Here is a 12,649-nt window from a genome sequence, read left to right as displayed (position 1 = left end):
GGAATTGAAGTTAACATAATCAATGTTAGTAACCATCCTTTGAGGAAAGCTAAAACAAATCCGCCCACGAAAGTAGAGATCAGCTGAATAAACTTCCCAACCTGCAAGATTCAAGAACAGTAACACACTTTTAAATGAATATACTCATTACAGCCTGAAACCACAATATCCAAGTTTCTCTAGTAGTTGTATATTAATCACCTTCTCACCCATGGCATCTTGTATAAGAACAGTATCTCCAGACATTCTACCAATAACCTCTCCTGTGTTTGTTTCCACATCGAAAAATCCAATGTCTTGTCTTAAAATTGTTTTCAGATATGTACTTCTTATCCTCGCCGCTTGTCTCTCTCCAGTTATCATCCAACAAGCCACCTCTACAATAACAAAAAACACCAAATAATCACCTCCCTAATTCACTAATCCTTATGTAATATGCAAAGGAGAAACCAAAAACACAAAACTTTTCTTCCTCTACAATAACAAAAAACACCAAATAATCACCTCCCTAATTCACTAATCCTTATGTAAAACTGCAAAGCAAAGGAGAACTTACGAAGAAACGCAGCTCCTAGTGTTCCAAGTGCAAGGTAGACGAATTTAAGACAAACCTATAAAAAGAAACATAATCAGTAAAATGTGATCCAAAGAATAGTATAAAATAAAGTCAAACATGACCATTACTAACCTTTGAGACAACATCGACAATGTATTTTTTATTCTGATTCTGTCCAAAGGAATCAATGAGATCACCAAACAACAGTGTAATGAGAGGTAAAGAAACACCATTCCCAATAGCTCCGAGTGAGCCACAGATCATCAAGAAGACATCAAACGAATCTGCAAACGCAAATAGCTTGTAGAAAGGAACTGTCTTGGTCTTCTCATCGTTTTTTACTTTCTTAGTAGTCTCTTCTTCTTTTTCTCCTTTAGGACTTTTCGAAGTTGAAGGTTCACGTGAAACAGAGTCCATTTGCCGGCGCTGACACGAATCAAATAGTTTTTGAGAAATCTGATGATACCTAGATCGAGATCAACGGGTATATATATAATCAAAAAGATCTATAAATTTACGAACTTTATTATTCTTCTTTAACAATTTTTTTTCCTTCTAAACCCCAAACGAAAAATTTGAAGAATGTAAGGAAACATTTTAACTGAATCCTACTAATAGAGAAATCTTAGAGTTTGCTAATGTAAATCCAAAAGAAATAACCAACTTGGGGATAAAGATTCGTCCTTTTTTATAATTGCAATCTAAAGAGTTCGCAGAAATTAGTAGTAGCAATGAAACAGAGTCTGCTAAGTAAGGGGAAAAAGAAGAAAGTCACATGCTTTGGGCTCAATCCGCAAAACCCAAATCAGAGATTAAAAAAGAGAAAGAAGTTGAAAGAGAACAGACCTGAGAGGTGCGGTGAGAAGCCAAGATAAATTGCTTGAGAAGCAAGGAGAGTGGCTGTGATTGATGGAGGAGAGTGGTATTTGTGCGGATAGAGAGACGGCTATAAAGACGTTTAGTACGCACATGGTTCCAATATGTCTCCATCCAACACGTTTGTGTTTAAAACAGTTCATACTCCAAAAAAAAAAAAAAGAACTTGTGAACCATCTGCCTACAAAATCAAGATGCTATGTGTGCGGTTTATAATAAACGATGGATAATAATTGATATTCTTTTTTCTGTGTGGTAGAGAGCATCTCCAATGGTTGGATCCATATTTTGGGATCCAACAATATTTATAACTGAAAAAATGCAAAGTTAAAAGTTAGAAACTGGAGAAAGTTTATTAGTTTTGACATAGTCCAATGGGAGGGGTCGAAAATAGGAGGATCCAAAAATTCAAATTTTAAAAAACTTGTGTAAACATAAAAGTGAGAATGCTTAACACACAAGGCAAAATTTGTAGTCCCTTGCAACTTCAGCTGATAATTTGTAGTCCCTTGCAACTTCAAATCCCTGTCACAAAACATTTCTATCAGAACTTTTCAGCAAGTGAGAAGAGTTAGTTTCCAATCTGCATATATATATATATATATATGTATTTTAGCACAGACCAGAAATGCTTCATTGCTAAAAGATTCGCCCTTTAACATACACATCCACATCCAATCTGCAGAAGTGAATTTGTTTCTTCATCAAGCATATAATCAAACCGGTGTAAACTCAAACGAATAAAGATCCAGAACCGAAGAATCATAGATTAACATTCAACCAGAGATAAAAATGTAAAGACCTCTTTCTTGTTTCTCTCTAGAATCTTGGAGTGAATGTCGAGAAGTCTTAGAAGTGAAGATGTCGGCTTTTTTCGTTGTACAACACAGAAAACATGAATAAATTAAAGGTCAATACATGTTTAGATGATATATAACACAAAGCTGATAGAGTCCGAGACAATCAAAATGTTGTACATATAGCATCAGCAAGGGACATCAATGAACAATCAAGCTGTTGAGATTTGATCTCAGAGGATTCTTAAAAATAGCAATCAAAGACTTCCTCCCAAGGGACATCACTCCTTCTAACTGAACGTGCTGGGGCTGAAGTTAGAGTATTATATATACATAGAAACAGATGATGATCGACCTAACACTTTGATTCCAAGAGTAAAAGCTCCCAATTAGACTACATTGTGCAGAGTTTATGAGACCATTATATTATCACAGATACAGAGAAACGCAAGTACCTTGACTAGGTGAAGCAATGACACAACAAACTCTTCCATAAATGCTCAGTTCTTGCGGAAGAAAATTTCTGGATTCGAATCAAAAATCGGAACTTTTCATCAGAGAACATCATCACAAACGTTGATTTCAGGAATATGGTGAAGTGTTTATTAATCTAAGTTCACCTCGAAAAATCCTCCGAATCAAAACCAATCAAGCCCTAAAAAAACAATCAAACAAAATCCAAATTTCAGAATCAAATAAAATTGACTAGAAAGCGATAGTAAAATCATAGACGAGACCTTTCAAAGCGAGGGAGATACGGACGCGATGAGCACACGAGCTTCTCCAGTAAGAGTAGAGCTTCAACTTCTCTGCGCCGGAATTCGCCTGATCAAATCGGAAAAGCCAAAANTTTTTTTTTTTTTTTTTTTTTTTTGTCATACACATATCCTAACCAACAATAAATTGACACGTAACGTCACTCGAGGGGATCTAATAAAAGCTCCAAAATTAAACCCGGTTACATTGTTTTTTCTCTATTGATTTATTTTTTAGATACTTATTTGTTGGACACTTGAGTTAAACCCCCCATTGGAGATGGTCTATAGTTTAGTATTTAATTTTAATTTTGACAGTCAAATTTATCAACTACATTATTATATATAAATTAAATTATGTAATTAAATACAACACACATTTTCTACTTATTAATATTTATCTTACTATGTATAAATTATGTTAATATTTGTATTAATTAAATACAATACACATTTTATTTGTTGTATTTATTAACATTTTCTATTATTATATTATTACACTAAACAATTTTAATTATAAAACATAATATTAATATTAGTACTGCAAAGAAATATATGTTCAAGAATAAGGTAAAGTAATATTATAAAATTGAGGAAAAGAGACTAATCTCGTCAAAGTCGAAATCCATTCATTTATAAATACAAAATTTAGAAAGAGAAAGAAAATAAAAATAAATAGTGACAGCTTCATAAACTAGTAGTATACAACAACAACAACAACAGAAAAAATACTACATGTTACGGAAAACAAAACAAAAATAAATACAAAACCTTTAGTACATTAACATATAGCCTAATTTCGACTAAAGCCAACACTCTGAAATTTTTAGCTCTCATAAACCAAAAAAAAATAATATATCTCAATTAGAAGAAGTCATGTGAAGCTGAACTAGCGAAGCATAAACCCCACCGTCGATTTTGATCAACGTCTCGTGAGTACCTTTCTCAGCGATCACACCGTTCTTAACGACGGCGATGACGTCAGCGTTTTTAATTGTCGATAACCGGTGAGCCACCACGACCGTGGTTCGGTTCACCATCACTCGGTCTAGCGCATCTTGAACCACTCGCTCTGATTCCGCGTCAAGAGCGCTCGTTGCTTCGTCCAAAAGCAATATCTTCGGCTCCTTCACGATGGCGCGTGCTATAGCCACGCGCTGCTTCTGTCCTCCTGATAACTGAATCCCTCTCTCTCCCACCACAGTGTCGTAACCCTAAACAATTGTACAGCTTGCGTTATAAGTAAATTTCGAAAAAAACGGAGTTCTTATATATATATAGATTCTGTTTTTTTCCCCTTACCTGTTGTATGCTAGAGATAAATTTGTGTGCATTGGCGAGTTCTGCAGCGGCTATGATTTCAGACTCGGTTGCAGCGTCTTCGCTTCCTTTGCCATAAGCAATGTTGGCTCTAATCGTGTCGTTGAACAAGACAGGTTCTTGTCCCACAAGTCCCATTTGTTGTCTCAACCACTTCAATTGCAGCTTCTTCAGCTCAACTCCGTCTAGGGTTATATGACCGGAATCCGGATCGTAAAATCTTTGCAAGAGCGAGATCACCGTAGATTTCCCCGACCCGCTTTCTCCTACCAAAGCAACCGTCTGAAAGAAAAACACAAAAGAGACAGAAGTTGATCAGAAACAGAAACTTATACATTCCAAAGTGATAGTTAGGGTTTAGTCCAAAAATCTGCTTACCTTTCCTGCACGAATGGTTAAGCAAAGATCGCGAAAGATTTGAATGTCTGGTCTTGCCGGATAAGTGAAACTTAAGTGACGAAGCTCAATATCTCCCTTAACATTCTCCAACACTGTCCCTGACTCATCGCTCGAGTCTATCTTTGATTTCCTATCGATGATTGCAAAGATAGACGCAGCTGCAACTTTAGCTTTGCTAGAATCTGGAGCGAAAGAACTCGACTGGGAGACCCCAATCGCTGCCATAGTTAACGCAAAGAACACCTGCAAGATCCAATCAATCCTTCTTCATTACTAGATCACAAAGATTTTTCAAACATATTTAAGCAATGATTAGGAAAATACATTACCTGGAAAACATCATTGAAAGTTGTTTTGCCGTCTTCAACCAATCTAGCCCCCGCGTAGAAGCTTGTGGCGTAGACACAAAACAGAATGAAGAAGGAGAATCCAAACCCTAATCCGCTTATGAAACCTTGTTTTATTCCGTCTTTGATCGGACCTTCACATTGCTTCTTATACATCTGCATCACTTTCTCCTCCGCGCAGAAAGACGCAACTGTTCTTATGCTCCCCACCGCATCATTCGCTACCTGACTTGCCTCCTCGTACTTTGACTGCATGCAAAGTTATACAAAACCAGAGTGAGTTTCTTGATCTACAAGAAAAAAACAGAGGACTTTCGAACAGGGTAGTTTTACAAAACCGAAATCAACCAAAAAAGAGATGGAACCGAACTGACTGATGTACAAACATACCTTTGCGTCGGCGCTGAATCCTTTCATGAACTTGACTTGAACGTAACCATTGATACCAATAAGAGGAAGCATCACTAAGATTATAAGCGCCAATTCCCAACACGCTGTGAACGCAATAATCAATCCAGACGCAGCAGATGCAACATTTTGAACCGCTAGAGACAATGCATCTCCAACTAGAGCCCTAATCAAAGCTGCATCAGCTGATAGTCTTGCCCCCATCGTACCACTCGAGTTCTGCGGCTCATCGAACCAGCCAACTTCCATGTGAACCGCTCTCTCAAAACACATAGATCGAATCCTCCGAATCAGTTTTCCTCCAGCTACTGCAAACAGATACATTTGAGTCGGTGAGACGATCAACGAAGTTACTCCAAGAGCTACAAATATGATCGCCCAGAATCTTGAATCTTTCTTTAACTCGTCAGCTGGTTTGAAGAACGCTTCAATGACTCTTGAAATTAGAATCCCAAAAAGCGGGAAAATTGCGCCATTAATAGCCGCTGCTACGGTTCCTAGAAGGAGAACCGGGATCTCAGGTTTGTTTAGAGCTGCTATTCTGGTGAGTGATACTTTTGGGAGCGGTTCTTTACTCGCTGTTCCAGCTTCCTCTTGGCCAACTCGTTGGCTACTGCTACCAAGGTCTACTCCTGCGGATAAACCAAGAACATTCAAAGAACGATGACGGCTGCTATTTCCAACAGAAGAGGTTCCACCACTAATAACAGATCCCTCTATTGATTTTTTCAAATTCGAATTCCGGAAAGAAGATCCTGAAGATATGTCTGATGGTTTTGCATCTTGACCCTTGTTTATCTCTTGTAACCTGATGAGCTGCGAGTAAGCTCCCTCTGAATCTTTTAACAACTCAGAATGCGAACCCTTTTCCACCATTCTGCCGCGGTGAATTACCGCAATCATATCCGCATTTCTGACCGTGCTTAACCTATGTGCGACAATTACCGTAGTCCGGTTAACCATAACTCTATCTAAAGCCTCTTGAACCACTCTTTCGGATTCTGCATCGAGGGCGCTTGTTGCTTCATCCAGAAGCAAAATCCGTGGATCTTTGAGAATAGCTCTCGCAATCGCTATCCTCTGTTTCTGTCCTCCCGAGAGCTGTGTCCCGTGCTCTCCTACCATTGTATCCAACCCCTGAGGCAACTTATCAATAAACTTTGCCGCATTTGCTAGCTCGGTTGCTGCTTTAATCTCTTGAAGCGTAGCATTGTCTTTCCCGTAGGCGATATTCTCCATGATGCTCGATGAAAACAGAACCGGTTCTTGGCTGACCAATCCGATTTTGCTTCTGATCCATTTCAACTGAAACTCCTTAAGATTAACTCCATCAATGAGTACTTCGCCGGCTTTCGGATCATAAAACCTCTCAATCAAACTAATCACGGTTGATTTGCCACTTCCACTTTCTCCCACTAATGCTGCTGTTGCACCGCTTGGGATAAACAGAGAGAATCCGTTGAATATATCCTCGTCAGGCCTCGCCGGGTAACTGAAATGCACATCTTTAAGTTCAATGTCTCCTCGTATATCTTCAAGAACCTTTCCATTTACGTCATAAGCATCAATCAAAGGCTTTCTTTTGATCGTCTCAAACATCTTATATGCTGCAGCTTGACCCGCGGCAAATGCGGTTACACATGGAGATGTTTGTCCAAGCGACCTAAACAAGAAAAAACAGAACATGACTGTTAGGAATCTCACATTCACATATATAAGTAAAAAATACATGATCTAATATATATCGAAGTGGTTGTCAAGGCGGCTTACATTGAACCCGCAACAACAATGATGATCACGTTGATCACAGAGCCACCGGTATACCCTTTTTCGATTATCATCTTCCCGCCAAACCAAATAGCCAACGCATAGCTGCTGAAAAACACAAAGAACATTACTCCAAGTCCTAAACCGGTTGAGAAACCTTGTTGAACGCTTGACTTGTAGGCCGATGTTATGAACTTTTTGTAGCTGTTAACAGCTTGCTTCTCTCCCGTAAAAGAAGCAACCTTCAAACCAAAAAAAAACAAAAAAATATTAAGCAACAAATCTCAGTTAAAGATTTCTTTGTAGCTTAGGAAGAGTTGAGTTTTTACCGTCCGGATAGAACCGATTGTCTGTTCAACAACAGTGGCTGCTTTTGCATAAGCGGCTTGTCCCCGAGAAGAAGCTCGAGTGACAATAAGGGCCATGGATGCACCAGCCATGGCAAGAAGAGGAATTGAAGTTAACATAACCAATGTTAGTAACCATCCTTTAATGAAAGCTAAAACAAATCCGCCCACGAAAGTAGATACTAGCTGAATGAACTTCCCAACCTGCAATATTAAAAAAAAGTAACAAACTTTCTTAAATGAATCCAGTCATTACATATATATATAAGCCTGAAACCACAATATCCAAGTTTCTCTAGTAGTTGTATTACCTTCTCACCCATGGCATCTTGTATAAGAACAGTATCTCCAGACATTCTACCAACAACCTCTCCTGTGTTTGTTTCGACATCGAAAAATCCAATGTCTTGTCTTAGAATTGTTTTCAGATATGCACTTCTTATCCTCACAGCTTGTCTCTCTCCCGTGATCATCCAACAAGCCACCTCTACAATAAACAAAAGCACCAAAACTTTTATAGTAAAACTGCAAAGGAGAAACCAAAAACACAAAACTTTTTTTCCTTATTTCACTAATCCTAATGTAAAACTGCAAAGGAGAAACCAAAACACACACAAAACTTTTCTTCCTTAAGGAAGAAACACGGAGGCTATGACTTACGAAGAAACGCAGCTCCTAGAGTTCCAAGTCCAAGGTAGACGAATTTAAGACAAACCTACAAAAAGAAACAACTTTTAGTAAAATGTGATCCAAAAGAATATGAACTTTTTTATATATATATATTTTGTTTACCAACATTAGTTACCTTTGAGACAACATCAACAATGTCTTTGTTATTCTGATTTTTTCCAAAGGAGTCAATGAGATCACCAAACAACAATGTCATGAGAGGTAAGCAAACACCGTTCCCAATAGCTCCGATGGAGCCGCAGACCATCAAGAAGACATCAAAGGAATCTGCAAACGCGAATAGCTTGTAGAAAGGAACAGTCTTGGTCTTCTCATCGGTTTTTTCTTTCTTAGTCTCTTCTTCTTCTCCTTCTTTAGGACTTTTCGAAGTCGAAGGTTCGTGTGAAACAGAGTCCCGTTCTCCGGCGCCGTCACGGTCCATTCTCCGGCGCTGACACGAATCAAAAAAGTTTTTTAAGGAATCTGATGATACCCAGATCGAGATCAACGGGTATAAATATTTCAAAAGAAGTGTAAAGTTACGAACTTTCAGCTTAATTCCTAAAACCCAGAAAAAGACGAAAAATTGAAGAATTTAAGAAAACATTAAAATTAAATCCCAATAGAGTTTGCTAATGTAAATCCAAAAAAGCAACCCACTTGGTTGAATAAAGATTCGCCCTTTTTTAAGTTTCAATCTAAAAGAGTTCCCAGAAATTAGCACCAATGAAACAGAGTCTGCTGTTAAGGAGGAAAAAAAAAGTCACATGCTTTTTGGCTTAACCCGTAAAATCAGAGAACGAATTAAAAAAACGCAAAAGAAACACAAATCAGAGATTAAGAAAAAGAGAGAAAGAAGTTGAAAGAGAACAGACCTGAAAGATGATGTGTGCTGAAAAGCGAGAAAAGATTTGATACTTTGGGGGAATAAGACAGACGTGAGCGAAGCTGTGTTTGTTGTCTTGAAACTTGTTTAATCTTTTCTTGTTGAATTCTAAATAGTTTTGATTGTCAAAAAAAAAAATAGTTTATTCAACTTTTTAGATTCCAATTTTTGTATTCTGCAGAAAATATATGAGGAAATTGCCATTTTTATATGCAGCTCTAGTTTTGGGTTTTGCCAAAATTGCTTGAGAAGCAAGGAGAGTGGGGGGGGGANGGGGGGGGGGGGGGGGGGGGGAATAAACTATTGTGTTGGTCAAAAAGCATAATAATTATGTATTTTTGATGTGTTTACTACAAAAAAAAATTCTCAAATATTTTCTTCTTCCTTTTAGACAAACGGAGGAGAAAGTTCTCCTAGGTTAGATAAACTAAGCAAACAGAATTGTGTGGTTGGTTTATCTTTTTCCGAACAGTTAACATGATCATTTCAATATTAGGTAACATATCGTACTTTTAATATTCTATATAAGTATATAAAGAGAGTATGGTTAATATCTATATATATAATATATACTAGATTAGGAGAATTCAAATTGGATTTTAAAAAAATGAATTTTATGTGAAAAAAGAAGAAAATAATTTACTTATTTGATAAAGAGACTTTAATTTTAAAAAAAAAAATACGATGCTAATTTAGCTGACCAAAAACTTAACAGTAGTTTCAAAATTACTCTATCAAGGAATCACTTGCATCTTGAATTTTCTCGTCCGATTATTATTATAAAGTGTGCGCAATATTAAATAAATGGTAGATGAAGACAAATCCGTAAAAGATAATTTAAACAAATTTAACAGAGTGGGGAGAATTTTCACTTTACCGGAAGTTTGACTAACTTCCTTGGCAACTAAGCAAAAAAGTCAACTTTTTATATAGTATTGCAGTAAAACATAGTACTATTATTCACAAGTTAACATTCATTTTTCTTGGCCACTAAGGCTTTTTCGATACACTCAATTGTCATAAATGTATGTATGTATGTATGTTCACGCATTAAATTAGATTATACGATAATGAACGTGATTTATAATCATTCGTACGTTTTTATGTTGTCTTCAGTAATAAGGAACACATGATGGTCCAATTATTAACTAAAAATAAGTGATAATAATGTTCAAATGTTTCTAACCGAACCAACGTCATAACTAAAGTTAATTTCTATGCTAAGTACTCCTTATACGACAAGAACAAGTTGACTGAAGTAAAATTATAACTTAAGTATATATATTGATTTTTTGATCCACCAACTACAAAAACATTTATTACACATCAGAAATTCATATTCTAGCCAAATATGAAACGTTGCAACTTGTGTAGTAGGGGATGATTAGTGCCATAATTGGAATTATAAATTGTAAATCTCCAACACTTGAAAAACAAGTCGAAGCAATAAAAAGCGTCACTGCTTGCGTCATGATGAGAAGATTTTAGTTACCATCTTGAAATCGAAAACTAAATGTTTTTTTAATTATTATTATTATATATCCGTTGGGAGAATAAGAATAGTCATGAGGGTCCACTTAGCTTATCGCTAATTAATTCCCAATTCCCCGCGCGGCTTAGATCTTTGTGTCTACCTGTCAATTCGTACCGGAAGATTCTATTTGCATTAACTGTCTGTATGTTTAACACAAATCATTAATTACGAAAGACATCGTTTTACACAAGTCAGCCCTATGGACCTTCCACTTAGACTTGGACTTCGACATTTATATATTGGGCCATTGATGGGCCTTATTAATCAGCTGTATGAAAACGAGAATTACACACGTGGCTAATCTCGATTTCTATTTTCCTACGTGGCATATAGATTCAAAAACCCCCCAAAGATATATAGAAAAGCAACGTAAAGATCATGAACTAAAAACAATTTCATCAATCGTCAAAAACTTTTCCTTTCAAGAAGAAGAAGAAACAGAGCTTTTAATCAATGGAAGGCGAGATACTCCTCAATGAGAACCTTCTTCTCCGTCCCGTCGAAGCCTCACCAGCCGCTGTATCGAAATCGAAATGGACCATTCTTGTACTAGCGCTGATCCTCCTCTCTTTCTACTTAACCTTGGGGGTTTTCACATATTCTTGTTTTCGAGACCAGTTCTCTGGAACCGAGACTTATCTTTGGGTTGACGCCTTCTACTTCTCCGTCGTCACTTTGTGCACTGTCGGTTACGGCGACATTGTCCCGTCAACTCCCACGACCAAGATCTTGACCATCGTTTTGGTATCAGTCGGCGTCGTGTGTCTCGATTTCTTGCTCAACCGCGTCGTGAACCACGTTCTCAGTCTTCAAGAAAACGCGATTCTTGATCGTATCAAGACTGGAAACAGAGCCATTAGAGATCACATCGCCGAAGATGGTAGGATAAGGCTAAAGTGGAAACTGTGTTTAGCGTTCTGCGTCGTCTTTCTCTGCGTCGCGACTGGAACTTGCTTCCTTCACGTTCTCGAGCGGTTGGATTGGTTGGATTCGGTTTACTTGTCGGTTATCTCGGTTACGACGGTTGGTTATGGAGATAAAGCGTTTAAGACGATTGAAGGAAGGGTCTTCGCAGTGTTTTGGCTTCTTCTTTCAGCTATTGCAATGGCTAGTTTGTTTGTTTACTTGGCTGAGATGAAAATCGATCGTACTGCTGTCATGAAATTACCCACCAGGTGAAGATTCTGTTTACTCCAGTCATTAGGTTAGAGTCTTATATTTTTGAGTACTGACTTGTGTTTTGGTGTTGTGATTAGTGAATCAGAGTTTGTCGTGTCCAAGCTTAGAGAAAGTGGGAAGGTTAGTGAGGATGACATACTGCAGATCCTAAACGAGTTCGAGAATCGTGAAAAAGTGCCATCAAGCGGATTGTGACAGTTTGTGAAAGATAACAACATCGTCCTGCCTCTTGCCTAGTAACTAACTGATGAAAGTATATAGATGTAAATGATTGGTTCTTTGTTTTTGTTTTTTAGGATCAAATATTCAAATGTATAAAAGAATCATGATAATGATGATGATACTCTGTTTTGGCCTATAAAGAAGAAAAGGTTACTTGATCATATGGTGTCTTTACTACTTACTCTTTGAAGTCAAACTAGTGGGTAACAAACCTCAAGTTTAATCGCTACTGGTGTTCTTTTCTATACATCTGTGTGCACTTTTTTTGGCAGTTGGTTAAAGCTAACTATTTGAACATAATTTACTTAGTTCATGACTCACATCACAAGAAACTTAGTTCATATTAACTTTTCTTATATAATATTACAATCACAAGATGACAACTCATATGAACTATGTATAATCAATATACGAATCGATCACACGAAACTTACTGCAACCCATGACATAACAACGAACACCCAATTCAAATAGCTCAAATACAAAGTATACATAAACCAAACACACAAAACAGAGAGAAAGAAAAAAGGAGAGCAGAGAATTGGTTTGCCGGATGAAAATAGAGTAAAAGTTAAGCTTGAGGTTTG

The 12,649-nt window shown here is 37.2% G+C and overlaps 3 protein-coding genes across 9 annotated transcripts in view; 1 reads left to right on the top strand and 2 right to left on the bottom strand.

The window, feature by feature from the left end:
- LOC104738736 (ABC transporter B family member 11) overlaps positions 1-9,351 on the bottom strand; it is a 14,939-nt gene extending 5,588 nt beyond the window's left edge. The window contains exons 1-12 of one of the 7 annotated variants that reach the window (XM_019236097.1): positions 8,902-8,963; positions 8,789-8,802; positions 8,378-8,692; positions 8,233-8,287; positions 7,884-8,059; positions 7,555-7,776; positions 7,229-7,467; positions 5,441-7,121; positions 5,033-5,299; positions 4,683-4,946; positions 4,287-4,586; positions 3,863-4,198 (exon numbers count right to left, since the gene is read on the bottom strand). In XM_019236097.1, coding sequence (XP_019091642.1) covers positions 3,863-4,198; positions 4,287-4,586; positions 4,683-4,946; positions 5,033-5,299; positions 5,441-7,121; positions 7,229-7,467; positions 7,555-7,776; positions 7,884-8,059; positions 8,233-8,287; positions 8,378-8,683 — 3,846 coding nt within the window. In that variant the 5' untranslated portion in view covers positions 8,684-8,692; positions 8,789-8,802; positions 8,902-8,963. Of the gene's footprint in view, positions 1-3,862; positions 4,199-4,286; positions 4,587-4,682; positions 4,947-5,032; positions 5,300-5,440; positions 7,122-7,228; positions 7,468-7,554; positions 7,777-7,883; positions 8,060-8,232; positions 8,288-8,377; positions 8,693-8,788; positions 8,803-8,901; positions 8,983-9,116 lie in introns of those variants that run through there. The other 6 variants (XM_010458935.2, XM_019236098.1, XM_019236096.1 and 3 more) reach the window with 6 other exon arrangements.
- LOC104743114 (two-pore potassium channel 4-like) lies at positions 11,115-12,035 on the top strand. Its single transcript, XM_010464230.1, has 2 exons — positions 11,115-11,836; positions 11,918-12,035. Exons 1-2 carry the CDS (start codon positions 11,115-11,117, stop codon positions 12,033-12,035), a joined length of 840 nt encoding a protein of 279 aa, XP_010462532.1.
- The window catches only part of LOC104738733 (S-adenosylmethionine synthase 1-like), a gene marked incomplete in the record, with an annotated part of 2,190 nt that continues 1,922 nt past the window's right edge, over positions 12,382-12,649 (bottom strand). Inside the window, 1 exon segment of the mRNA XM_010458927.2 lies at positions 12,382-12,649. Within this exon segment, the coding sequence (XP_010457229.1) occupies positions 12,634-12,649 (16 nt within the window).

The sequence above is a fragment of the Camelina sativa genome, chromosome 14, assembly GCF_000633955.1.
Source record: "Camelina sativa cultivar DH55 chromosome 14, Cs, whole genome shotgun sequence".
In the NCBI taxonomy this organism is placed as follows: Eukaryota; Viridiplantae; Streptophyta; class Magnoliopsida; order Brassicales; family Brassicaceae; genus Camelina; species Camelina sativa.
This window is presented reverse-complemented; position numbering and strand designations above follow the sequence as displayed.